Source organism: Oncorhynchus clarkii, chromosome 7 (assembly GCF_045791955.1).
Source record: "Oncorhynchus clarkii lewisi isolate Uvic-CL-2024 chromosome 7, UVic_Ocla_1.0, whole genome shotgun sequence".
Taxonomy (NCBI): domain Eukaryota; kingdom Metazoa; phylum Chordata; class Actinopteri; order Salmoniformes; family Salmonidae; genus Oncorhynchus; species Oncorhynchus clarkii.
The window spans coordinates 42446920-42474290 of NC_092153.1; the positions used below are offsets into that span (position 1 = coordinate 42446920).

The following is a 27371-nucleotide window of genomic DNA, read 5'->3' on the forward strand; positions in this document are numbered from 1 at the left end:
AAAAATCCAACTCCACCCAAGTGCACGTGGGTGTGAGTAGATCTAAACATGTGAAGCATGTAGACAGCTTGGAGACAAGTACTGTATGAGAAAAATGCTCTTGAACGATTTTGCTGAGATTCACACTCGCTTTTTGGGGGGTAGATCAGCTTTAATACTGCAGATAGATTGTGACTTCTATCAACGTAATTGTCTGCATCATTTCCAATCCACCATATATAAAAAAAAATGTTACATGTATGACATTATTATTCATATCCAGAACCGTTTACCTTACTAGTTAGAGCCTAATGTTAGCTAGCTAACATTGAACCTGGTTGGTTTGCTCCCAGAAGATTCATGCATGGTAGTAATGACATGATTTGGCACTATGTTCATTGATGTTCAACTAGCTAACATTAGCTGGCGGACTCGTTAGCTAATGTTACGTGACGTGTGTGATCTTTACCTAGCTAGCTACATGTCTTAAGCTAAAGTGTACTGTTAGCTGGCTAAAGTTAGCTGGTTGGCTCCCTAGGTGATGTTATTATTCGTATCCCAGAGCAATTTGCTTTGCTAGTTAGAGCCTAATGTTAGCTAGCTAACATTGTATATGGTTGGTTAGCTCCCAGCAGATTCATGCAGGGCAGTAACAACATGATTTGGCACTACGTTCATTGTTGTTTAACTAGCTAACGTTAGCTGGCTGGATCGCTTGCTAACGTTATGTGACGTGTGTGATCTTACACGTTGTTTATCTAGTTGGTTCCTTGTTCACCTAGCTAGTTACATGTCTTAGCAAAAGTGTGCAACACCCGTTGAATATGGTCAGTGTCAGTAAACATCAGCAAAAAAAGCGTAATGAAATTGTTGCCAGCAGAGGTGGTTAGGCAGTTTTCCTGATATTCAGAGGTAAACAAATCATTGGCCAGAACATCAGGTGTGCGCTGTGAACTCTGAATGCTGAATGGGTGTAGACAAAGAAGAGCTCTTCACTAGATACCAAAACATTGAAAGGACATTTTCTCAAAAGTGAGTTTACAAATGTGTCAACTTTCAAAGCAGAATTACTTTCCCATTGTTCCTCAAAAATGCAGCGTATGATATACCATTTTGTAGCTCTGAGCCTCTACTTTTATCCAATGTAAAAAACACCATTAACATTTTTGCGGCATAAGATCGAATCCAGGTGGTGGGTCACATTTGTGGAATTTATTTCCTTCTTAATGTGTTTGAGCCAATCAGTTGTGTTGTGACAAGGTACAGTAGGGGTGGTATACAGAAGATAGCCCTATTTGGTAAAAGACCGCCCATATTATGGCAGGAACAGCTCAAATAAGCAAAGAGAAACGGCAGTCCATTATTACTTTAAGACATGAAGGTCAGTCAATACAGAAAATGTCAAGTACTTTTAAAGTTTCTTCAAGTACAGTTGCAAAAACCATCAAGCGCTATAATGAAACAGGCTCTCATGAGGACCGCCACAGGAAAGGAAGACCCAGAGTTACTTCTGCAGAAGATAAGTTCAGTAGAGTTACCAGCCTCCAACCAAATAAATGCTTCACAGAGTTCAAGTAACAGACACATCTCAACATCAACTGTTCAGAGGCGACTGCGTGAATCAGGCCTTCATGGTCAAATTTCTGCAAAGAAACCTCTACTAAAGGACACCAATAATAAGAAGAGACTTGCTTGGGCCAAGAAACACGAGCAATGGACATTATAATGCAGCACATGGCATTCATTTTTCACGTGTAAATAGCACTTTTCAAAAGTGCTCAAAGCATGTCATTCCATGAGCCAGCATTTATTTTTCAAATCAATGAGCCCAATCAGTCCTCCAAAAAACAAAATCCTAAACAGCTAAAAAGTCCTTAGTTTTGGGGTTATGCTCAGGTAAAACAATTAGGCTAATCTACAGTATACTTCCATATTTCCAAGTCTTATTCTTAAAGATCAAGAGGTATAACATTTATTGCAATAACTGGAATTCTGATAGACTTTGGTTTTTAATGTAAAGATATAATTAAATCATATTATTATATGTAGTAGAAAGCGATGGGTTAGAAGAAGCCTACATAACTAACCCATAAAGTAAAATGTAACATCCATACATGGCCAGCTATGTAAACTTTAACATTGATTTATCCTGCAATAGGTGTCGTTCAATTGGTAACATATATTTTTGTCTTCTTCTAATGCCTTAAGGGGAAAGTAATTTAAAAGTAACGAAATCTAATCAGATTACATTACTGAGTTTGGATAATCCAAAAGTTACATTACTGATTACAATTTTGGTTACAAAGTAACTGTAACAGATTACATTTATAAAGTAACCTACCCAACCCTGCATATGGGCAGTACCGAAGCAAGTGATCTAATGATTCTGTAACTTTGTAGCAAAATCTGCAGAGCTGGGATGGTTGTATCTCCCATACATATAACATTCTATTTATTGCAAGAATTTTGTATATAATTTAAATTGAAAAACAACGATTTGTGTATCAGTTCATAAACCATGTGCCGTTGAAAATCTCCCAACTATTTTGCAACCTGTATGGTGCAGCTGTCAATTTTTTATCCTTAAATTAAACTGGTATACTTTTTTATTTATCACAATTATCTTCAGACAATTTTGATCTTTAATTCAGGACCGACAGACAAGTTCCTTACATTCTCCCCTTTCCACTTTTGCCTCCTCCATTTTTGCATTAATGCTGCAATCAGTTGGTTGTAATTTTGCATAGAGCAGACATTTCAATATATTTTTGTTAACTAGATGTGTGACAACTCCACTAGAGCTATTTATTATATAATTTTAAAAGATTATACTGTTTTATAAAAAATGAAAATATTGGTATTTTATCAATTAGTATATTTGAGTTTAAACAATATTTTTTTCTAATATTTGTTCAGTCTTTTCTGTTGGATTAAACTATAATTGCAATCAGCTTTCTATTGCTTGTTTTAAAAATGGTGATATTTTGGAGATTATTTCCTTTTCAAATAACCCGAAAATGAGAGGTTGTATTCTGAATGAAGGGAAAAAGGCCATTCTTGAACACGGGGTGAGCCATTCTTACTTATCTGCTAGAGAACCAGTTCGTATTTAACTGAATCCTTTAGTGAGAGGTCCAATGCTTTAATATTTTATCATTTCTGCCCCGAGAATTCATATTCATTATATAAATAGGCCCGTTTAATTTTGTCTGGCTGCCGTTCCAAATAAAGTGGAATATTGAGAACTATTCTTTCTTTACGCCTATTCAACATTGTTCACACCCTCTTAAGCCTTATCCTCACCCCACCCAAACATATAAATGCATGTGAGTCGACATGGCATTGTACTCCAGAATTTAGTCTGTCTACTTAAACTTTTTCCGAGCGAGCTCTGTCAGTAGCGCCAGCTAAATTCAGGGCAGCAATGTTTCTGAGAGCTCTAGAAACGCTTTTGCAGTTGTCTATAGCTATACAGTGCCATCGGAAAGTATTCAGACCCCTTGACTTTTTCCACATTCTATTACGTTACAGCCTTATTATAAAATGGATTAAATAAAATAAAAATCCTCATCAATCTACACACAAAAACCAATAATGAACAAGCAAAAACCGTTTTTATGAAATTTTTGCAAATGTATTAAAAATAAAAAACAGATACCTTCAGACCCTTGGCTATATGACTTGAACTTGAGCTCAGGTGCATCCTGTTTCCATTGATCATCCTTATGATGTTTCTACAACTTGATTGGAGCTGTGGTAAATTCAATTGATTGGACATGATTTGGAGAGTCACACACCAGTCTATATTAGGTCCCACAGTTGACAGTGCATGTCAGAGCAAAAACCAAACCATGAGGTCGAAGGAATTGTCCGCAGAAGGTCCCCAAGAACACAGTGGCCTCCATCATTCTTAAATGGAAGAAGTTTGGCACCACCAAGACTCTTCCTAGAGCTGGCCGCCCGGCCAAACTGAGCAATCGGGGGAGAAAGGCCTTGGTCAGCCTTGACCAAGAACTCGATGGTCACTCTGACAGAGCTCTAGAATTTCTCTGTGGAGATGGGATAACCTTCCAGAAGGACAACCATCTCTGCAGCACTCCACCAATCAGGCCTTTATGGTAGGGTGGCAGACGGAAGCAACTTCTCAGTAAAAGGTAAATGACAGCCCGCTTGGAGTTTGCCAAAAGACACCAAAAGACTCTCAGATCCTGAGAAACAAGATTCTCTGCTCTGATAAAATCAAGATTGAACTCTTTGGCCTGAATGCCAAGCGTCACATCTGGAGGAAACCTGACACCATTCCTACGGTGATGCATGGTGGAAGCAGCATCATGCTGTGGGGATGTTTTTTAGAGGCAGGGACAGGGAGACTAGTCAGGATTGAGGCAAAGATGAATGGAGAGATACTTGATGAAAACCTGCTCCAAAGCACTCCGGACCTCAGACTGGGGCAAAAGTTCACCTTCCAACAGGGCAACAACCCTAAGCACACAGCCAAGACAACGCAGGAGTGGCTTCGGGACAAGTCTTTGAATGTCCTTGAGTTGCCCAGCCAGAGCCCAGAATTTAACCTGATCGAACATCTCTGGGGAGACCTGAAAATAGCTCACCCCATCCAACCTGACATGGCTTGAGAGGATCTGCAGAGAAGAATGGGAGAAACTCCCCAAATACAGGTATGCCAGGCTTGTAGCGTCATACCCAAGACGACTCGAGGCTGTAATCGCTGCCAAAGGTACTTCAACAAAGTACTGAGTAAAGGGTCTAAATACTTATGTAAATGTAATATTTCAGGGTTTAAAAAAGGTGCACAATTTCTAAAAACCTGTTTTTGCTTTGTCATTATGTGTAGATTGATGTGTAGATTTAAAAAAATATATAGAATAAGGCTGAAACCTAACAAAATGTGGAAAAAGCCAAGGGTCTGAATACTTTTCGAAGGCACTGTATCTTTCCAGAAATTGGCAGTAGCAAAGATTCTCTCTATAGACAGAAGCCTGTGACATGACAGACCAATCAGGACTCATCATTTGACATGTCCAACCACTCTATTATCTATGCCAGTCATGACTAACTAGGATGGGCCCAGTCTTCTACCTATAATGGCTCAGTGCTTTCTTTTTGGCTAAACTGGGCGATAATTTAACATACAGGTAGCTGGCCCCGCCACAGACGGCTATATCATTCTGCTAATACAGGACTAGAAAAGCCCAGTGCACTATTTCTGTGAAAAAATAATGTAAATTTTTTGGCGGAAGGGATATTCTGCAGCACCCTCAGCATCCCTAATTCCCATGGCTATGATTCAACCTGTTCAGGAGTAAAAATGTGCTTAAGAAGTCACATAATAGGTTGCATGGACTCACTCCATGTGCAATAATAGTGTTTAACATGATTTTTGAATGACTACCTCATCTCTGTAGCCCACACATAAAATTATCTGTAAGGTCCCTCAGTTGAGCAGTGCATTTCAAACACAGATTCAACCACAAAGACCAGGGAGGTTTTCCAATGCCTCGCAAAGAAGGGCACCTGTTGGTAGATGGCAAAACAAATATATAGAATATCCCTTTGAGCATGGTGAAGTTATTAATTACACTTTGGATGATGTATCAATACACCCAGTCACTACAAAGATACAGGCGTCCTTCCTAACTCAGTTGCCGGAGAGAAAGGAAACCGCTCAGGGATTTCACCGCGAGGCCAATGGTGACTTCAAAACAGTTAGATAATGACTGTGAAAGGAGAAACTGAGGATGGACCAAAAACAACCCAATTGACAGTACAGAACAAAAATATTCCAAAACATGCATCCTGTTTGCAACAAGGCACTATAGTAATACTGCAAAAAGTTTTTGTCCTGAATACAAAGCGCAAATCCAATTTAAACACATTACTGAGTACCACCATATTTTCAAGCATAGTGGTGGCTGCATCATTTTATGGGTATGCTTTTAATCGTTAAGAACTGGGGAGTATTTCAGGATAAAAAAAAACAAATAGAATGGAACTAAGCACATGCAAAATCTCAGAGAAAAACCTGGTTCAGTCTGCTTTCCACCAGACAATGGGAGATTAATTCACCTTTCAGCTGGACAATAACATAAAACACAAAGCCAAATATGCACTGGAGTTGTTTACCAAGAAGACAGTGAATATTCCTGAGTGGCCGAGTTACAGTTTTGACTTAAATCTACTAGAAAATCTATGGCAAGACCTGAAAATGGTTGTCTAGCAATGATCAATAACCAATTTGACAGAGCTTGAAGAATTTTGAAAAGAATAATGGGGAAATGTTGCACAATCCAGGTGTGGAAAGCTTTTAGGCACTTACCCAGAAAGACTCACAGCTGTAATCGCTGCCAAAGGTTTATACAAAGTATTGACTCAGGGGTGTGAATACTTATATAAATGAGATATTTCTGTATTTCATTTTCAATATATTAGCAAACATTTCTAAAAACATTTTTTCACTTTGTCATTATGGGATATTGTGTGTCGATGGGTGAGAAAAAAAAAATATTTAATCCATTTTGAATTCAGGCTGAATTCTGGATGAATTCTGGATGAATTCAGGCTGCAACAAAATGTGGAATAAGTCAAGGAATACTTTCTGAAGGCACTGTAAGCTTTTTGTAACATTTGCCATTCATTTTCCTTTGGCTTCAATAAATCAGCAATCATCTCTGTATGAGTCTACTGACTCATTGCAGATTGTGCATTAGAAACAACTCTGCTCACAACTCCTGAAAGCAGAGTGTGAATTATACCGTGACATTCGTGGGGTTCTATATTTTGTTTATGTGTAACAGTGCAATTTAACGGTAAAAATGTGTACACTTTTAATGTGGCGTGAACAAAACCAGTCATGATGTTTTCATCTGATTGTCAAACAAATCACTTAAAAAAAGGATGTGTATATTTGTCCACTGCAAAATAATTCCAGCATCCAAACAATGAACTGTGCACACGCCATTTGATGAATGGAAAGAGACATCTGTTACAAAACACCAGAAAGTCATGTTTGGCGATTGTCCTTAGGCCTGCACTCTTGTAGCCTGAATTATTTGAGTGTCCCGGGAGGTCATCACCAGTTACCACAGCCACAATTATTAATCATAATTATTTTATTTTTTCAGTTAAAAACAAATTCTTATTTTCAATGACAGCCTAGGAACAGTGGGTTTAACTTCCTGTTCAGGGGCAGAACGACAGCTCTGGGATTTGAACTTGCAACCTTTCGGTTACTAGTCCAACACTCTAGCCACTAGGCTACCCTGCCGCCTCAGCAGGCTAAAACCAGGCAGTATCTACAATGTATCTTCTTAAAATCAGATTTTATACCTACACCTTAACCCTAACATTAACCACACTGCTAACCTTATGCCTAACCTTAAATTAAGAATAAAAAAGCACATTTTTGTTTTCATACATTTTTATGATATAGCCAATGACTTTGTCTTTGTGGCTATGGTAACTAATGACATGGGATAACATAAAAAAATTAAAAAACATGTTAGAAGTGGTGTTCGTTTAATTTGGAATAAGCTTTTCTTTTCATATTTACAACTGTATAGTAGCAGTACACAATTGCATTTTAAACAAATAGGAGAATGGTTAAATTAGCATTATTTAGAAACCCCCCAAAGATTGACTTTTGTTGCATTTAGTGGGGCTCATCTTTCATTCAGGGGGGTGTAGCCCCCCGCTGGCCGCCCTGTAATTCGCATCTGCCTGAAAGAGCACAGAATAAATTGTTCAGACAATGTATCTTTCGTCCTGCACCTATGAAAAATCACACCACTGGTAGTGACAAAGGCAATGGCCACTGCCACCTCTCTGAATTTAGTTTGACACTTTTGTGATAACCTGCTGATCCAAGGAATCCTTTTTAAAGCATGTATGTCAAAACCAAGGACCCTCAAATGTAATTGGAAAGGTGACACGATGACAACTCGCAATAGAAAATCACATTATTGAAAAAGAAAATGAATTGCCATCTCAGACATCAACAAAGGAGTGAACTCAACATTGAGTTAAAGAGTTTTGAGGCCATTGACCAGCTGTAATTACTAATTGCAATATTCAGTTTCCACCGCAATCAACATTCCGAGAGTCCATTTCCTAATCAAGACTGATTACACTAGTTAATATCCCCTCAGTGTTGAACTAATGGGGACATTAACAGGGTTCATCTGTTGTGACTGCTCCTCTGCTGTTGTCTAGGTGGTTTATTCACATCCACAGTAAATAAATGCATTGTGACAGGTATTTTTCAGTATTCATATAGCCACAGTCAATTTGAATAAACTGCTGTCATCTTCCATAAGGGCTGCTCTCATTGCGGAAATATCCTCCAACTAAACAGGTTTCCAATTCTCAAAGAAATAGTGCATGTAAATTTCCCTGTCCCATTTTCCCTACAGTATTGATTGTGACAGAGAGGCACAAGATCATATATGAGAACATTTGTACATCAGCCCAAGAATGCAGCCATCACATAATGATGGAAAGTAAACCGTTAAGGGAGAATGTCAAATAAAGCTCATATATTGCCTTTCACGTGAATAATGAGAGAATAACAGCCGGGCATATTTACACAGTATATAGACACACAAGCATATTTCTTTAGAGCCAGATTGGGAAATCATAGATGGGCCATCAACCTGAACCCAGAGTGACGTTTACAAGCTTTCAGAACAGTGAGCTGTTGGTGGGGGTGGGGGGGGGTGGGGGGGGGGGGATTAAAATGGCTATATTTTGTGTAAAAAATAACATTCAATTCATTATGTCAAATAGTGTAATGCTGTAAATTTAACAGCAATTTACTGTACATAGCCATATATCTAGGTGACAATACTGATACATGTTTCAATTTCTTCACTCAATTATAGCGGGGTCATTGCAGTTTTCTGTGGTAGCAGATGACTCTGGAGATAAAATGAGAGGGGCAGGCAGTGGATGAGGGTTTGTTGTAAGGCATCAGCAGAAAGCTGTCTGTGGCAAGGTGCACTCTAAGCTCTCGCTCCACATCCTTGACTGCTGACTTTCTAGCATTTATAATATATGAAATGTATGTTTTATTATTAATCGGGATAAGGAAACATGGCCTGACAGTGATTTACAGAAGACACAGCTGGTGTGGAAGAAATGACTTTAGGCTGGATCTGAGCATTCATTACCTTATGTACCCCGATGTTAGTGAACAGGCTGTAACATGCATAATCTGCAGGTACTATCAGGACACCTCATGCAGTTACAATCAATCATTAAATAATTGCAGATTTGAGATTCGTTAGGGGCCACAATAAGCTATCCACCAGTGTTTCTATGGCAACCGCTTTGCAACGCTAAAACGCAAGGGAATTCCAAAAGGTATTTCAACAGAGGACCTTACTGTTTACTCTGCATTTCAAAGGGCTTTGGAGATCTCTAAGTTGTAGAGGGAAGAAAATTAAATGGATTGAACCCTTGAACAAACATGACAGAGTACTCCACAGCAGCGGCTTTGTCTTCAATGCTCTGTGAAACCCAGCATTAAACTTTAAAGGGAGAAAAAACATATAGCATTTCTCATCGCACTGCTTCTCTGTATTGCTTTATCAATTGAGACATGATCAAATCGCATCCCTTAGTGTCTTCAATAGTGCAATTCACCATCAGAAATATACCGGGCTGAGGTCAAGGGGTGGGAAAGTGTTATAAGGTTAGTTTTCACTGAATACTGACTCAAGGGTTGTCACATTCGATTTTCACTCAGACCGTCTGATTTCTGCCATTGCGTCACGGTCAAATGTTTAAATAACACCCAATGTTCAATCTCGCTAAAAGAAGAAACATTATGCATTTGAAAAGAGAAGGGGTGCTGGCAAATTGTCCAGTTTTTGCCAGTTTAAATGGTGCCAACTCTACTTTCCAATTCCAACTTAAAATATAGCCGCAAGCAGCCATCCAACAGCGCCACCATGTGGCCAAACAGAACCATACCCTACAGGTTAGCTAGACTCACATCCCTGGGCATGTGGGCCACATTTCATCACTCTGACTCAAACAGATCAAGAGATATAAATATGTGCCCATTTTGTGGTTGCATTTGTTGAGTCTTGACAGTGTTTTGAACATGTGTATCAAGTGTGTTACAATACTAATATCCATGCCAGATATTTCTGTATTTATGTGCCAGACCACACCCATGTGAGAGTTTATTGGTCAGTATTGGGCATGTTGTTTGAGCTACTAGCCTGGAAAATAATGAGTTGCGAGACTTTGGTCCATAGATGCCACATATACCGTTTTGTGTGGACTGGTCATTCGGTGCCAGAGGAGTAGCGTTTTAAGTATTTTTAGAACAATTCTAAATGGCGGAATATCCATCATGGTAGACCTTATGGGTCCTCCTGGCAAATGTTTTCCTTGAAAGGAGATTGACCTCTGTACCAAATTTCAGGATTCTAGGTCTGAAGGGGTGAGGGGCATGACTTTTCATCTTTTTAAGTTTTCATCTTCAATTGCTTGTTATAGTGTCCCCATGTGGCCAATTGACATGTCATTACTTGAGAGGCTGTGGCCCTTGGCCCTTTATCTTTTTTGTTTAAGTCTCAACCTTGTAAGTTTTATAATTTCACAGGAATTTGCATGTGAAGATTCCCTTTTGGAATAATAATAAGAACACCAACAAATACAAAAGGGTTTCACCCAGCTTCGCTGCTTGAACCCCTAATAAATACAATGACACAGAAAAACTGATCTACAGTATAATAATGAGACAATCATTAACACTCATCTCATTCCAATAATCAATTGTAATATTCATGTACAATAAGATCAATATCAGACACTTTGGAATGTGAATCAAAGACCTAACTGACAACTTTTTATCCCTGGGGACAGACATATGGGATGAGGGATCAATAGCTCTTAAATTGTAGACAGGCAAAACACACCACCTACAAAGAAAGTAATTATAGGGGAAAAAAATCATATCACAACACAACTGGACCAGACCTGACCTCTGAAAACAGAGGTCATGTTAGGGTTAAAGTTCATGCAAAAAAGGGGGGGGGGGTCACCAACACTCCAAGCGATGAAAAACCTGGTGAGAATATCACCCCGCCTCACAGAAGCAGGACAGAAAAAACAGCAGCATGCACAAAACAAAGCCACCCAATACACCGCACCTTACACCCGCCTCCCATTCATATTTAATGAAGTATAATAAGTCACAGCAACAGAGCAGAAACACGACCCTCAGTCCCACGGGTTGACTCCTCCAGATTATCTAACAAACACTACTCCCCTTCTCATCTCTTCTACGCTTATACTGTGCCAATAATCGGGTTGATCTGGAGGTCTAGAGACAGTGCTGAACATTCACTACAGCACATAGTGAGGGCAACAGTGCAGTGAGGGCAACAGTGCAGTGAGGGCAACAGTGCAACCTCCAACTCTGTTTCTTAATGAGCGCTAAGTGCAAGAACCCATTGATACCGTCACTTATGTGTAGAGGAGAAAGGCTTAGGGACTGTAGTAATCTCAAAACCCAGAACCAAATCTCCTGTGAACAGTCTGTCACAAGATAAATGCACTAGTTGTATCCTATGAGAAATCACAACCCAATTTAAAGACTTAATAATCCCATACAGTATAAGACAATGACAAATAGGCTTACCTTTGACCATGAGAGTACCGGAGCTGCTTGCCACTCCAAACTGGTTTCGTGCCACACATGTGTAAAGACCTGCGTCTGGTTTGGTTGCATTCTGTATCCGGAGGTTTCCGTTGTCCAGAATGGAAACTCTGCAGGCAGAAAAAGTAGAAAGATTGTGTTACAGACACTAACATTGCATGACCACATTACTTTCCCACTTTTATTCCAGTCGGTGAATTTCAATTGTCAATTTAAAGGTTAACTTTTTGCAATGTTCATCATCATTAAGCATGGGCGTTCCCCAGAGAGAAAGGCAATCAGTCTAGCAGTTGCAATGTCTTCAGAAAATGGAAAACATAAATGTCTATATCATGCATTGATTGGAATTAACATAATTTAATTACATAATTTAATTGAGATTAAATGTAATATTTGATTACATACTGTATTTGATCATATAAACTTCCTCTCTACTTTTGTCCTTGTATGTATACGTGCCACTCAAAGAAATTGAATATGACACTTAAAATGTAACTATTGTGACTGGGAATGTTTAGAAACATTTCTAATAGTGCTGTGTTCTTTTATATGTGATAAAATGTGACAAAGTGGTCAAATGGCTAATTCATGACTTCATATGACCACAAGAAATCCGGGACCAAGACAACAGTCACTTCATCTCTGCATGGCCTTTACACAATGGCCACTGGTACTACAAAAGGTCAATGATCCTTAACCAAACTCGACATGTTCCTAAATAACAAGCAACAAATTGAAATAGTTGACCTTAAAAGCAGGGCAGTGTGGGAAAATGGGGAGGCCAATTCATTAAACCGTGGTGGATTCTAATTATCTGAAACTCCGTGCAAACTGTAAATATGAAGAAAAAAAAGCCCCCGGCCCTATTGTAAAGCAGACAAGAAAAATAGAGCTCTGTCTTAGCACTGCACTTTCCCCAGTGATCTGCTGTGTAATGTAAGGGACAGTGTAAAGAAAACTGTAATCTACAGCTCTGTGTGTTAGCAGGGCGTTTATTGCAACTCTGGAAATTTCTCGGTTAGTGAAGCCACTTATCTAAGATGTTCTGATTGGATGAGGTGAAATATGCTTTTAATTTGTGTTGATAAAAACAGAGATGGTAAACACTACACTCAAATGAAGGTTGCACCAGTTGAACGTAAAAAGATTAGGGCAAGAAACATGAAAAAACCCTGTTTTGAAATTACATATACTTATCTTAATGACTGAATGTGTTTGTGATGTACTCTGGCGACCTTACCTGACAAAACACTTGAAATGACCAATTTCCTGTCAATTTACTACAATCAAGCGAGAGAATCACTACCTGGTCTTTATCGGACTATTGGATAGGAGGAGAAAGAAACAGACGAGAGCTAAACAAGTACTGCAGCGGTCACAGAACTACCATACTGCACATGGTATTAGATGCAAACTTATTTGCTGGTGTTGGGAGATGCCCTGATCTTTGGATAGTTGTGTCAAGAAAAATACATATTATAGAAATGCACATTGACATTGGTATAGTTCTGGGAAACAAGGAGCAGTTTTGTAAATCCAGCCAGGGCTCTATTTTCAGCTGGTGTTAAGGTGGTGCCCAGACATTCCTGTTTTTTAAACATTATATTTGTCCATGCAGCTTCTGTGAAAAGTTAGGACTCATTAGGCCTATGTGCGATGCCCATTGAATGAGGCGGCAGGTAGCATAGTGGTTAGAGCGTTGAGGCAGTATCCGAAAAGTTGGTGGATCGAATCTCTGAGCTGACAAGGTAAAAATCTGTTGTTCTTCCCTCGAACAAGGCAGTTAACCCACTGTTCCTAGGCTGTCATTGTAAATAATAATTAGTTCTTAACCTCTTGAAGCTAGGGGGCACTATTTTTATGTTTGGAAAAATTACGTTCCCAAAGTAAACGGCCTATTTCTCAGGACCAGATGCTAGAATATGCATATAATTGACAGATTAGGATAGAAAACACTCTAAAGTTTCCAAAACTGTCAAAATATTGTCTGTGAGTATAACAGAACTGATATTGCAGGCAAAACCTGAGGAAAATCAAACCAGGAAGTGGCTTCTATTTTGAAAGCTCCATTTTCCATAGCCTGCCTTCGCTCCATTTAATGGGATATCAACCAGATTCCTTTTCCTATCGCTTCCTCAAGGTGTCAACAGTTTTTAGACATAGTTTCAGGCTTTTACTTTGGAAAATGAGCGAGAAAGATAACATCGCGTCAGGTGTTCGCATGAGTTTTGCTTGCGCAACAGAGTTTGGGCAGCCATTGCCTCTCCCTCTCCTACTGATGAAGACAGTTGCGGTTGATATATTATCGATTATATATTTTAAAAACAACCTGAGGATTGATTATAAAAAACGTTTGACATGTTTCTGTGGACATTATGGATATTATTTGGAATTTGTCTGCGTTGTCGTGACCGCTCTTTCCTGTGCATTTCTGAACATAACGCGCCAAACAAACAGAGGTATTTTGGATATAAAAATAGTCTTTATGGAACAAAAGGAACATTTATTGTGTAACTGGGAGTCTCGTGAGTGAAAACATCCGAAGATTATCAAAGGTAAACGATTCATTTCATTGATTTTCTGATTTTCCTGACCAAGCTACTTGATGCTAAGTGTACATAATGTTTTGTTGAGTGATCGATAAACTTACACAAACGCTTGGATGGCTTTGGCTGTAAAAGCACATTTTCAAAATCTAAGACGATAGGTGGATTAACAAAAGGCTAAGCTGTGTTTTGCAATATTGCACTTGTGATTTCATGATTATAAATATTTTGAGTAATATTATTTGAATTTGGCGCTATGCAATTCAGCGGTTGTATGCACTTTGCATAATGTATGCATAATGCACTTTGCATTATGCTCATGGAATGAGAGATGCGATTTATGATGTCATGCTTCTGACTGTATTTAGAAATAGTGTTGTTGGTTTAAAAAACCGTTTAATTGTTTTCCGTTTAATTTGATTTAAAAATAAACTTATAAGGAAGATTCACCGTCCATGGGTTAATGGTGAGAATGTACATGGCTCGAATGCAATTCAATTTCGTCTGATCGTTCTGGAGAAGTCCGAATATGATCTGTAAGATGTTTCCATTATGTTTATAAAACATTACATTTGCGAGCAGTATAACGGTGAGTGGATATTCCCCCTTTGTCTTTATATTGGATCTTTGACTTTCTGAGGTCATTAAAGATCCCATGGCACTTATCGTAAGAGTAGGGGTGTTAACCCTGGTGTCCTGGCTAAATTCCCAATCTGGCCCACAAACCATCACGGTCACCTAATAATCCCCAGTTTACAATTGGCTCATTCATCCCCCATCCTCTCCCCTGTAACTATTCCCCAGGTCGTTGCTGCAAATGAGAACAGGTTCTCAGTCAACTTACCTGGTAAAATAACGGATAAATAAAATACATTTTTCCAGCTCCTGTGAAAGGTTTGCATGTGCGTAAAACTCTCCATAGTCTAAATGGCCTAGTCTGTATTATATGTCCACGAGGAGCAATTATTGTGCCTGTAACTGTATTTCGCCATAGCCTATTTAAAGCAAGTTGTTGTTTCGTTTTTATTACAATTTGATTCGAATTATACACTGTCTTTTTAGGCCTTATCAATAGCCTAGTGAATTTAATCTTGCTTATTGACTACGTTTGACATGTCTATGTCCAGACTGCAATTTACAGTATGTCTAGCCCCTATATCAGTGTGAAAGCTGTAGCTTACGTTTAACAGCTTATTTCCATATTGAAGCAATGCAATTAGAACAATGTGGATTGCAAACATGTTCATTTAGCAAATATGGGGCAGGCTATCTAACGAAATAGGCTATAATGGACTAACATTCAAATTGGAGTTGATGACAATGCAACACATAAAAGACCATAAATACACAACTTGAAGTAACCACATATTTAGCCATGGAGCACAATCTGATTGGCCAGTGAGGAGCCAAGCCTTGACACACCCACAACTTGTTTATTCATCAAAACCCAGCCCTTTCATGCCACCGCCAGCTACTAAGCCCTTAATTCCGGTTGTGAAAATAGCTCAAATATTTCTGACACACCCCTGAAACTATAACGCTATCGCTAAGATTTACCATTGCGTTAGGTTTGTTAAAGTATAACCCCCAGACTGTGAACAAATAGGGCAACAACACATTGTTTTAACTAGATCAAGCACTGACCTGATTTAAGACTACCTCTCCGAGCACATGCCTCATATAACTCAATACCTGCATGTGTGTGCTTGACTCTGTATATTTCCACAATTCCCTTATACCCTGGGACAAAAGGACAATCATGTGACTGGTGCATCCTCTGAGAAAAGCTCCACAGAAAGAATACAAATGGGGAGAGTGAACAAACATAATGCATCCTACTATGCCTTTCTTGCTGTAATTACAGAACTGGGAAAGGCTTTATTAGTAGACTTAGACGTTAGCTTTGAATCTGGTGTTAGAGGAGCTGAGGTAAACTACAAGTCAACTAAGTGAAGTAAATGTCTTCCAGTTCTACTCCTCCTCTCCCTACTTAAGAAACCTTTGGACAACATGTCTGTCTGATCTTCCCACTGTCTCAGGAGAGCTTCCTTTCCTGCTGCTGTGGAGGACGTATCAATAATTCACAGGTGAGATGAACACAAGTGCCACTCTTTTCATCTCAGCCTCACACAAAGTTAACGGCTGCCGCTGTAAACCCCTCCGAAGAGGATACGTTTATTTCTAACAAGAGGCGAAAAGCCCAAACACACTACTCATGTAATCATAAAAAATACAAACAAAAAAAACGTATTGGAGAAGATCAAGTAACAGGCAAAGAGACTGGACAGTGTTAATCTTTTATGCCCTCCAAGATGAAAGGGATTAAAAAATAACATTAGTCTCAGAGAATCCATTGCTCGTACTGTGAAGTGCAAATTGGAAACTGTAATTATGGTCCAAAGTAAAAACCTTTCCTCTCAATATATTTTCTGACATTATTTTTGAGACATCACCACTATATATAAGACCATATTACGGTACATGAGACCCAAGCATTCAGTTTACAGTACATGCAAAACAAGCTGTCAGTTTTGGTTGTCTTTACTACCTCATAATTGAAGGACACTACATTGGCCTTTGATTTACACAAACAACACAGTGATGTGGACAATTGTATTGTATGTAGAGTTAATTAAATGGCACAGATGTATTGTGAAAGGAAGTGCTAGAATGTGAGAGTGTGTTGGATGAGTTCATGACAAAACCAGGGACCAGAAATGATTTGAAATGATAGTGGCAGCACTACACTGAAATGTCGAGAGTACTGCATTTCATGTTGGATTTGATGCATGCAAACAGCTATAATTGCTGATGCTATCTATACTGAACAGAAATATATACGTAACATGTAAAGTGTTGGTCCCATGTTTCATGAACTGAAATAAAAGATCCCAGAAATGTTCCATTCACACAAAAAGCATATTTCTATCAAATGTTGTGCACAAATTTGTCCCGGTTAGTGAGCATTTCTCAACTGACAGGGGCAGTATATCAAGAAACTGATTAAACAGCATGATCATTACACAAGTGCATCTTGTGCTGTGGACAATAAAAGGCCACTCTAAAATGTGTAGTTTTGCCACAGAGTTCTCAATCTTTGAAGGAGCGTGCAATTCATATGCTGACTGCAAGCATGTTCACCAGAGATGTGGTGTTCATTTCTCTACCATTAACTGCCTCCAATGTTGTTTTAGAAAATTTGGCAGTAGGTCCAACCGGCCTCACAATCGCAGTCCACGTGTAACCACGCCAGCCCAGGAACTCCACATCCGGCTTCTGCACCTGCGGGATCATCTGAGGCCAGCCACCCGGACAGCTGATCAAACTGTGGGCTTGCAAAACCTAATAATTTCTGCACAAACTGTCAGAAACCGTCTCAGGGAAGTTAATCTGCGTGCTCGTCATCCTCACCAGGGTCTTGACCTGACTGCAGTTTGGCGTCATAACTTACTTCACTGGGCAAATGCTCACTTTCGACGGCCACTGGTACGCTGGAGAAGTTTGCTCTTCACGGATGAATCCCGGTTTCAACTGTACCGGGCAGATGGCGTCATATGGGCAAGCGGTTTGCTGATGTTCTGAACAGAGTGCTCCATGGTTGCGGTGGGGTTATGGTATGGTCTGGCAGAAGCTACGGACAATGAAAACAATTGCAATTTATCTATGGCAATTTAAATTAACAGGGATACCGTGACGAGATCCTGATGCCCATTGTTGTGCCATTCATCCGCCACCATCACCTCATGTTTCAGCATGATAATGCACGCAAGGATCTGTCGCAAGAATCTGTACACAATTCCTGGAATCTGAAAATATCCCAGTTCTTCCATGGCCTGCATACTCACCAGACATGTCACCCATTGAGCATGTTTGGGATGCTCTGGATCGACTTGTACGACAGCGTGTTCCAGTTCCCGCCAATATCTATCAACTTCGCACAGCCATTGAAGAGGAGCGGGACAACATACCACAGGCCACACTCAATGGCCTGATCAACTCTATGCAAAGGAGATGTGTCGCGCTGCATGACGCAAATGGTGGTCACACCAGATACTGACTGTTCAGTGTATATTGGCATAACATAAATCAAACTATTTACACCAATATCCTAGTACGTGCATATGTGAAGGTAGCATTGGTAGACACCACCATACACAAATAAACCCTCTCATCTCAGAGCCCGGTTGGACGGGTGAATGCAGGGTCTTTGTGTGCTCTTCATTAGCCCGGTAAATAAAACAGGACTGTGAAAATAGGGGTTAAGATTCTATCAGTAGAATTACTCAGCCACGAGGCCGTGTGAAAAAAGGCCATCTTACGCTTTCGTAAGTTTTATTTTTTTACAAAATAATTAACCTTGGCTAAGGTGCGTTACAGGAACACTCATTTCGCCCCATCTGGTCCAAACACCACTGGAGCCATGCAATCTCCAAATGCATGCAGCATTCATCCAGCACATGAACAAGTATTTCAGGGTTTCACTCTGTGTGCTACTGTACTGTAGCTGTGTGTGCCCTTTTGTATTAACTTTACACATAAGGATAGGTATGCATTAAAGTATGTTGCTTGTCCTGGTCGACACTGACCTACCTGCAGGTGGTGTTTGTAATCATGATTGTATCAAATCGGCGGTGGTAGTAACACTGCTCCAGGGTTGAATAGGAAAAGCTCAGATCAGGTGTCTACAGGGGAAAGGCTAGGTCACCCTATCCTCTGAACAGTGCAAGAGGTTGGACCCAACTTTTGATCTACACTCCTGACTGCTTTAAAGTCCTGAAGTGTAGGGTGTGAAATTCTGACATCACAAGATAAACGGAAAGTCTGTCTCTCCCCAGATTCCCCACAGAGCTCCGTGTTTGAGAGGAACGGCCTTGTCAGACACGTAAATCAAGTCAAACTGCACAGATTTGACCCAGCAAAACCAAAGTCGGAGTATATGACGCAGAATGCAGTGTGTGGTTCAACTCAATGGGAAAAGTACAGAGAAGTCTATTTTCACAGTACCATCGAGATAAATCCAGAGTGCATACCACTGTTTTTAAAGTTGTCAGCCCCAAGGTTAACAGGCAATTACAGTCTACGATAATATGTGTGGCAATGAGGTGGTTTTTTTTCACTTAGACAACAAACCGATTGCCTGACATTGGTAAAATAGGGACACCTGAGCATTTACCTCTGACAATTCTCCAATAGCACTGTAATTGATATTGATTTTTGCCCTACGTAGGCTTGTGCCAATACCTCTTAGCTTGTCACATGCACTGTTAGTTCTACCAAATTATTCAGGAATTGATGTCGTTATGATAGAAAATGATTTACAGTTATCGGCTGTAAAATGAGGTGCAACAACATACAAATGGCACCTCATCTAACGGTCGGGCTGACACCCCCACAACAGGAGAGAACTCAAATGTCACTCAAACTGCATATTTATGATGACACTGCCATAAGCATTGAATATATCAGAGTTTAGTGTGACTAGCGTGTCTAGACTGTAGTGTGTGACAAATCTACCTAAATGTAACGTTCGTCGTCTTCCTCTGATGAGGAGTAAGAGAGGTCGGACCAATCTGCAGCGTGGTAAGTGTCCATTTTAATAAGACAAACTGAACACTACACAAATAAAAAATAAAAAAGTGAAACAAACGAAACGGTCCCGTGTGGTAACAAACACTAACACGGAAAATAATCACCCACAACTCAAAAGTGAAACCAGGCTACGTAAATATGGTTCTCAATCAGGGACAACGATAAACACCTGCCTCTGATTGAGAACCATACCAGGCCAAACACAGAAATCCCAAAACATAGAAAAAGGAACATAGACAACCCACCCAACTCACACCCTGACCATACTAAAACAAAGACATAATAAAAGAGCTAAGGTCAGAACGTGACACTAAAGGTGGATGGATACAGGTACAGTAAGTGTTGTATGACTCAGTGCTGCCAATTTACGCATTGGGCGAGAGACACACATTTGACCCTCTTCACACACTCACACGCCACGTCTCTTATTTCTCACGCATGGAAGAAAGTGCTGGTTTTATTTCCTGATTAACACAGCGCTTGAACTTTTCAACTGTGCCTCCAAATCATTTTCAAATCGGGAGCATATACCCTGCAATTCTACATCACGAGCATTGTGACTGTGGCAGCTTCACCCGGGAGATCCATCATTTTCCTACCACCGCTCTGTGAACCACGGCAGATTGAAGCTTGTGATTGGGTTAGTACCAAGGCGATTGGATGTGTGTTTGTAAAGAAATGGCCCTCACGATTAGAGTGGAGCAGCCACGGCAGACTGGACAGGCAGGTTTGTTCTCATCTGATCAAAGTTTGTGAGCTAAATTGTCAAAAGAGCAGCAGTGCAACTTGTCAACAGAATGCTTCTTTTTGACAGCATGTGATAATATAACCTAGCCTACTAACTTGATAATCCACCACTTGCATGAGCCCAGATCCATAGCCTACATTATTCACCTTGTTTGGTCATTGGCAATTTAGCACTTACGTTCATTCGGCTGTAACAACAAAAAGGCGACATTCAGAGGGAATTTAGCCTGAATTTCTATCTGTATTATTAACATTATTTGCCCAAACAAATTGTGAACCGAATGAATCTGATTCTAGTGGGGGGACAACAATACATTGAAAGATCATTTGGGTTGGGTGTAGGGTTAGATTTAGGTCTTTCACAAGACATTAGAACAATTCCCATACCCTACAAAGGGCTAAAATATATACTAATTAGTGTGCTTATCTCAGAACAAACACTCAGAACAAATACTTTTATTATTTCACTTCTTACCAATTTAGGCTATTTGAAATCTGATACGCCAACTTGTCATTATTCACTTGATTTTTCTTGAATGCAAGGTAATGTGTAGAAATCAAATGTCACATGACCATATTCAAACCCCCAGTATTAGGGAAACATAGATCAGGGGTGGCCAACCCCCTTTGGAGAGCTACCTCTAGGCAAGATTTTCTACGGTCTTATTTTAAACAGAGAGTTCACCCAAATGAATTACATATTAACATGTTTGTTTGTTATGGACAACGAGAGGCTGCAATCCATCCTATGGCTGGCTACTGCCACCAACCATTAATATTAGCATTTCAGAACCCAACATCAATGTTTCCCCAGCTAGCATACTCTAAATTCCATCTCCAAATAATCTCAAATAAACTTCAAACCAAGTTGTTGAGTTTTCAGTGTTTATTCAATTTTAAAATGATCCCGAATACACCTGACCTATGGTTTTTATGGTCATGGGACTAAGCCACGTGAAAACATGTATAATAGCAGGAAATTAGCTTTTTATTAGCTTTTTATTTCCTGGGGAGGGGATCCCCATACCCCTCCAGCTAGGGCTGTAGCTGATAGGAGCTCATTCACGATAGGAGATCTCACGCCAAGCTATCTTCAAAAGTTGGAAGCCCTGATGACTAAATGTACTTAATAACACAAAGCTCACACATTGCTTAAATAGCAGAAAGTTGGAACTGTCGACCACTGAATGCACTAATTATCAACAACAATGATGTGATGAACAGAACAGTACATCATGGAGAGTAATGCTGAGAATAACAGCAATGAACACAACACAATGCTTGGAAGTTCCTCAAGCTACTGTTAGAAGGCCTACCCTATAGAGATAATTTGCATGCGTCAATCAAAGCACAACAGGAGTATGAGGAGTGCATCTGGAGCCAGTGTTGCACAGAGCTCTAGTTGAGTGTACATGTCTGACAGAAAGAAGAAGAATGATTGACAGTAAGTAAGGACTCATTCCCCTTGTCACAGTACATATGATTTACCCTGCTCTACCCTGCAACTAGCAGAATGCACTGAGTGGGTTCTTTTTCTTTTTTCAGTTACATTAAGATGGAGGAAGAAAAAAGACTGAATTGCAGGCTATACGTGAAATGACATTTCCTTTCAGTTCTGTCTCGGTTGACCGTTGTCTCCAGGGCACTCTGTAGCATTAATATGGTTTCCATGGCAATATGCAGCTTAATCAAAACACAGCCAGGGGACAGGGGTGTTAGCCTGCAAAGGAAGTATTAATCTCTACTTTGTGAAACAAATACACAGAGGTGCCAAACATTCCCTCTTACACCACCTTCACATAAAGAGAGAAATGACAAGTGATTCCCCATGGATCTAACAGACACATTTTTCGTGGCTAATGCAACCTAGGCCGGCTACAATAACATTCCATAATACATAAGCTTTTCTAACTGAATTATGCTTTTATACACTGAGTGTACAAAACATGCGCTTTCCATGGCATCCAGGTGAAAGCTGTGATCCCTTATTGATGTCAGTTGTTAATAAATCCACTTCAATCAATGTAGATCAGGGATGGGCAGCTTTGATGTAGGTGGAGGCTCCGAAAAAAACTCATCATGAAGGGCCGCATATCCACACCCTTGTAAGCAAAACATTTTAGTGGCCACCCGTGACAGTGAAGAACAACATTTTTTGTTTTAAAGTTAATTTCCTGAATTCTTCACATTTTCCCATGGGGCGGAGAGGAGATTTGGCAATAATATAACTCATTTCACTCAGTTATACAATTCTATAGTAAATAGTAATTCGATCATGCTTACTACAAGTTTAGGTAGCTGGCCGCTAGACTAATTTACCAATGAAAAAAAATGTAGCTGACATTGGCTAATTGAGTGGCTGCTGATGCACAACTAAATTTATAAATTGCACCTTGTGTATTCTATTATTATAAATCTCAACAGTAACTTGTGACCCTGACTGACTTCCCCCAAAAAACACACAGACAACAATGAAAAATTGTTTTTAAAATGTATTTAAAAAATTGGACCGCGGGCCTACAAAAATTGTTCATCCCTGGTGTAGTAGATTAAGGGGAGGAGACAGGTTAAAGAATGATTTTCATGCCTTGAGACAATTGAGACATGGATTGTGCATGTGTGCCATTCAGAGTGTGAATGGACAAGACAAAATATTTAAGTGTCTTTGAATGGAGTATGGTAGTAGGCGCCAGGTGCATCGGTTTGGGTGTGTCAAGAACTGCATTGCTGCTGGGTTTTTCACAATCAAAAGTTTCCTTTATGTATCTTTCCTGTATGTATCCAGCCAACTTGACACAACCGTGGGAAGCATTGGAGTCAGCATGGGCCAGCATAATCATGTAGAATGCTTTCGACACCTTGTAGAGTGCATGCTCTGGCCAATTGAGGCTGTTCTGAGGGCAAAAGGGGGTGTAACTCAATATTAGGAAGGTGTTCCTAATGTTTTGTACACTCAGCGTATGTGTATGAATTAAACGCTGTGCAGAGCTACTACTTATTACAGGTAGCTGTCTTAATCAAAGCTCCCGATTTACATTGTCTTCATTTCCGACTGTGAAACAGGAGAACAGGATGGGATTGTGTTGGTAATTGCATTGGAAGGAGTGGAGTGTTTATCTGCCTGGTCCACAGAGGGCTGTGTGGATGTACTGCTACAGGATCCTTCCTCTAATCACAAATTGCTCTCAAAATATATTCCCTTCCACTGATATTAATCTCCTCCTCATGCGCTGGCTGAGGTATCCTTCAGGAATAAGGAGCACACACACACACACACACCGGTTCCAAAGAAATTGTCGGGAACCAAGATGGATTACTTGTGCTGTGCTGGCACATTCTCCCTTTGAAAAACGATATCAGCAGCAGTCTCTCCCAGATAAAGAATAATCCCGTTGAGAAGAACATGGCACGTGGACAGGTAAAGATGGTTCTGACCTAATCTCAGCAAAGGGTTCTGACCTAATCTCAGCAAAAATCTCCAGGTTTAGATTTATTTGGGTTAAGTCGATCAACTTAACTTCCTTGAGCTTGTTTTACAACCTTTACAAGATAGGGAACAAGGGTTCAGCTGACTTGATATGACCAGAAAAAGCTTGATCATTAAGGGGCATGTTGTTTTTTGCGTTAATCGGTTACACCTATCTCAAACTATCTGTTGATAAGTAACTGCTTATGTTTAGAATAAGGGTTAGGGGAAGGGTTACGTTTAGGGTTACGATAAGTGTTAGGGCTAAGGTTAGTAGATAGTTAGTTGAAATGTTACTGATAGTCTGTAGAGCATCTACAGATGGACCATCCACATAAAGTGTTAGCGATAAATCTACCACTGGTCTCAATACATGATTTACGTGTCTAAAAATACTTTATAAAATATCTGTCAAAATATAAAATATATACTGTATGAAATATAACATCAACAGTTTTGTCCTATGGTTTTCTTTTTAATCCAAGGCCCTGTCCCCGAGCCCTTTTGCCTTTTGGTAGGCCGTCATTGTAAATAAGAATTTGTTCTTAACTGACTTGCCTAGTAAAATAAAGGTTAAAAAAAAAAAATATGTGATGTGTTTCTTATTAATTGACTTTTTTTTGGAGAGGGAAATATTCAATAAACATGAATCCTCTATGCACTAGCACTGCACATCTTGATAGATCAAGTTAAGGTCAGCTATTAAAACTATGTAAGTGATAAAAGCCACAACATACTTTAGCTGAAATCAAGACTGCACGGAGGAGTGTGTGTGTGTGTGTGTGTGTGTGTGTGTGTGTGTGTGTGTGTGTGTGTGTGTGTGTGTGTGTGTGTGTGTGTGTATGTACTGTACACATATGTGTGTGTGCACATGTGTGTGTGTTTGTGTGGGGCTGTCAGTGTACCCCAGCAGAGCTCCAGCCTGCTCTCGTCCTCAGGTGGGAGGGCCATTCCCCTTCATGTGACATTCCCGGCCCAGCCAACACCAGACTCTGAAGACAGAGTCTATTGCTAAATGACCATGAGCACCATAAGCTGCACAAACAACTTATCAGGTGGTGTGCCTCCCTTCAAGGTGAGGAAATGAGATACGTTTATTAGGCTGCAGAACCTCTCAATATTCCACTCGGAACGCGACGTTGTCACAAGCACCTCCGCAGAGATCCAGATCTCCACTTTTCCAAGCAGATGTTCAATTAGAATCAAATGAGGAAATTAGAGACGTGATGAGAAAAAATGCGAAGTGACATTCAAACATGATAACCAATGTTTTTTAATAAGCACAACAGCATGGCACCACTGAAATGAATGAAAACTAAAACAGTGCTCTGGGCTAATCCCTCTCTTTAATAACAACGCATCTGTTTCATGTTAAGATTTCATAATGTAACTTTGAGCAACGTTTGATGAAAATCACATTATTACATTTTAAAAAGTGCAAGTGTGACACTTAATCATGTCTGAGTAATGACTGAGTGCAAAATCGTTTATACTAAGTCAATGTAAGTAAATGCATCACAAGCTTCCTCTGTGGACACTTATAAAAATGTGCTGATACTCATTCCACATTTGGTTTCCTTCCTGACATTGATTCATTCTGGAGTGTGTCTGGCATAGCAGATGGGGTCTGTAAATGGAGTTCACTCTGGCAGAGATCACTTCATTTATGTGAGAGCCATCTCTTTTCCTCTTGCTTTGCAGGAAGGGTTAGAGATGGGCCAAAAGCATGGCTAGATCTGGAGCAATCTCACTCCCGTCCCTGTCACCCTCAATATGGTGGAGCAGTCAACAGTCAACACCCTGACGCAGAAACCCCTGCTATGCCTCATTTCCACCACTCAATCCATTATCCACTCTACAGGGATGTAGGGAGAATATTCTACAAGCGTTGTATGTTAAACACCCCCGGCCAGGCATCAAGGCCTGACAAGCCACCAATTATGAGTTCAAGAGAGAGTGGTAGAAACAGCTGTAAAGTCAAAACACAGTGCACTTCTTTAAAGTGCACAAAGCAATCAAGGTAACTTATTCTATGCAGTAAGAAGGTAGAATAATTCCATCTGGCCACATATAATAAAGGTGAAAGTTACAAGAATAGATTTAAAGTGAGGTTAATGTTTAAAAGAAGATGGTCTCTGCATGACATCTTCTGGAAGTTAACTTAATCTACTGTATCGCTCATGATACAGCCATTTTTGCAGAAGCCTACGCGTTACAATACAATACAATCACCACTGACTGGGACTTCTTGTAGTATGTAATACTTCATTTGTACAACTTCAGTAACAATTCTACACAGCAATTAGATAAAGGTTAGCGCTACATTACGTTGAGCCTTAATGAGAACATACCATGGCTTTGACTGAATAAACTTGCCATATGTAATTCTTAACTGACACTAACCAATCTACTTTTCTTTCCTCCTTCCATATACTACAGCAAAACGAATATAGAGCCACTAAACAGATCTCACCAAGGCAATAAAACCCCTGTGCTTCACAGACAATGGGATACAGCATCACAGCACACCGAAACACACTGCAGTTGATCTGTACCACTTGCACATCAGTTTAAGACTTCCATCCGAAGCCAAGCAACTATATCAAAGGACCAACAAATATTTTGAAATATTTGTAGGTCAGGATGAGGTAATATTTAGGAAGAGGTCATCATTTCATGGAGTCCGTGAAGGAAGAAACCACATGGGAAAAGTGATAAGCAAGCTAGGTAAAAAAAAAAAAGAAGAAGAATTTTACAAAATAACATTGATTTATTGTGTTATAGGTTTCATGATGCTTCTGTCTACACCAAAGTAGACTGATTAAAGACTGTTTTATGCATACTTTGGGGTCTCTATAAGCTACAATACGAGGTCCTAAACCTAGCATGAAAGTGCATCCTTGTAGATAATATAGTCAAAATGGTTGCTTTGGGGTAAATTGTGCCACTTAGCAAGGGGCAAGTTGAGTCAATAGATAATCAATATACCCCATACAAATAATGATTAGATTTGTCCATTTTATGCATAATATGCATAGTATTTTGAAGACACCTCCTCGCATTTTGTGTGATTCAAATGATGAAAAATGCATTCCTCAGTGGGGTTCGCTCCCCCTCTAGGCCACAGTTGAAGTGTTTTCTTCCCAGGCATTGTCGCTGGGATAAGAGGTTACACCAGGGCTTAAGTCTATGTTAAATGTTTTCAAAACTGTTATGTTTACATACCTCTGGTTATTTCCAGGGATATACAATGTTTCAAAATACATGTAGATATCTTTGATAGAACGATATCTATATTTCCCTTGACGTATCTATATTTCCCTTGACATAGTTATGCTGAATGAAAAAAATGGCTCTC

The 27371-nt window shown here is 39.8% G+C and overlaps 1 protein-coding gene across 2 annotated transcripts in view; it reads right to left on the reverse strand.

Annotated features, from left to right (window-relative positions):
• LOC139413340 (contactin-4-like) overlaps positions 1–27371 on the reverse strand; it is a 164236-nt gene that overhangs the window by 18877 nt on the left and 117988 nt on the right. For both annotated transcript variants that reach the window (XM_071160574.1, XM_071160575.1), the window contains exon 12: positions 11648–11775. In XM_071160574.1, coding sequence (XP_071016675.1) covers positions 11648–11775 — 128 coding nt within the window. The remainder of the gene's footprint in view (positions 1–11647; positions 11776–27371) is intronic.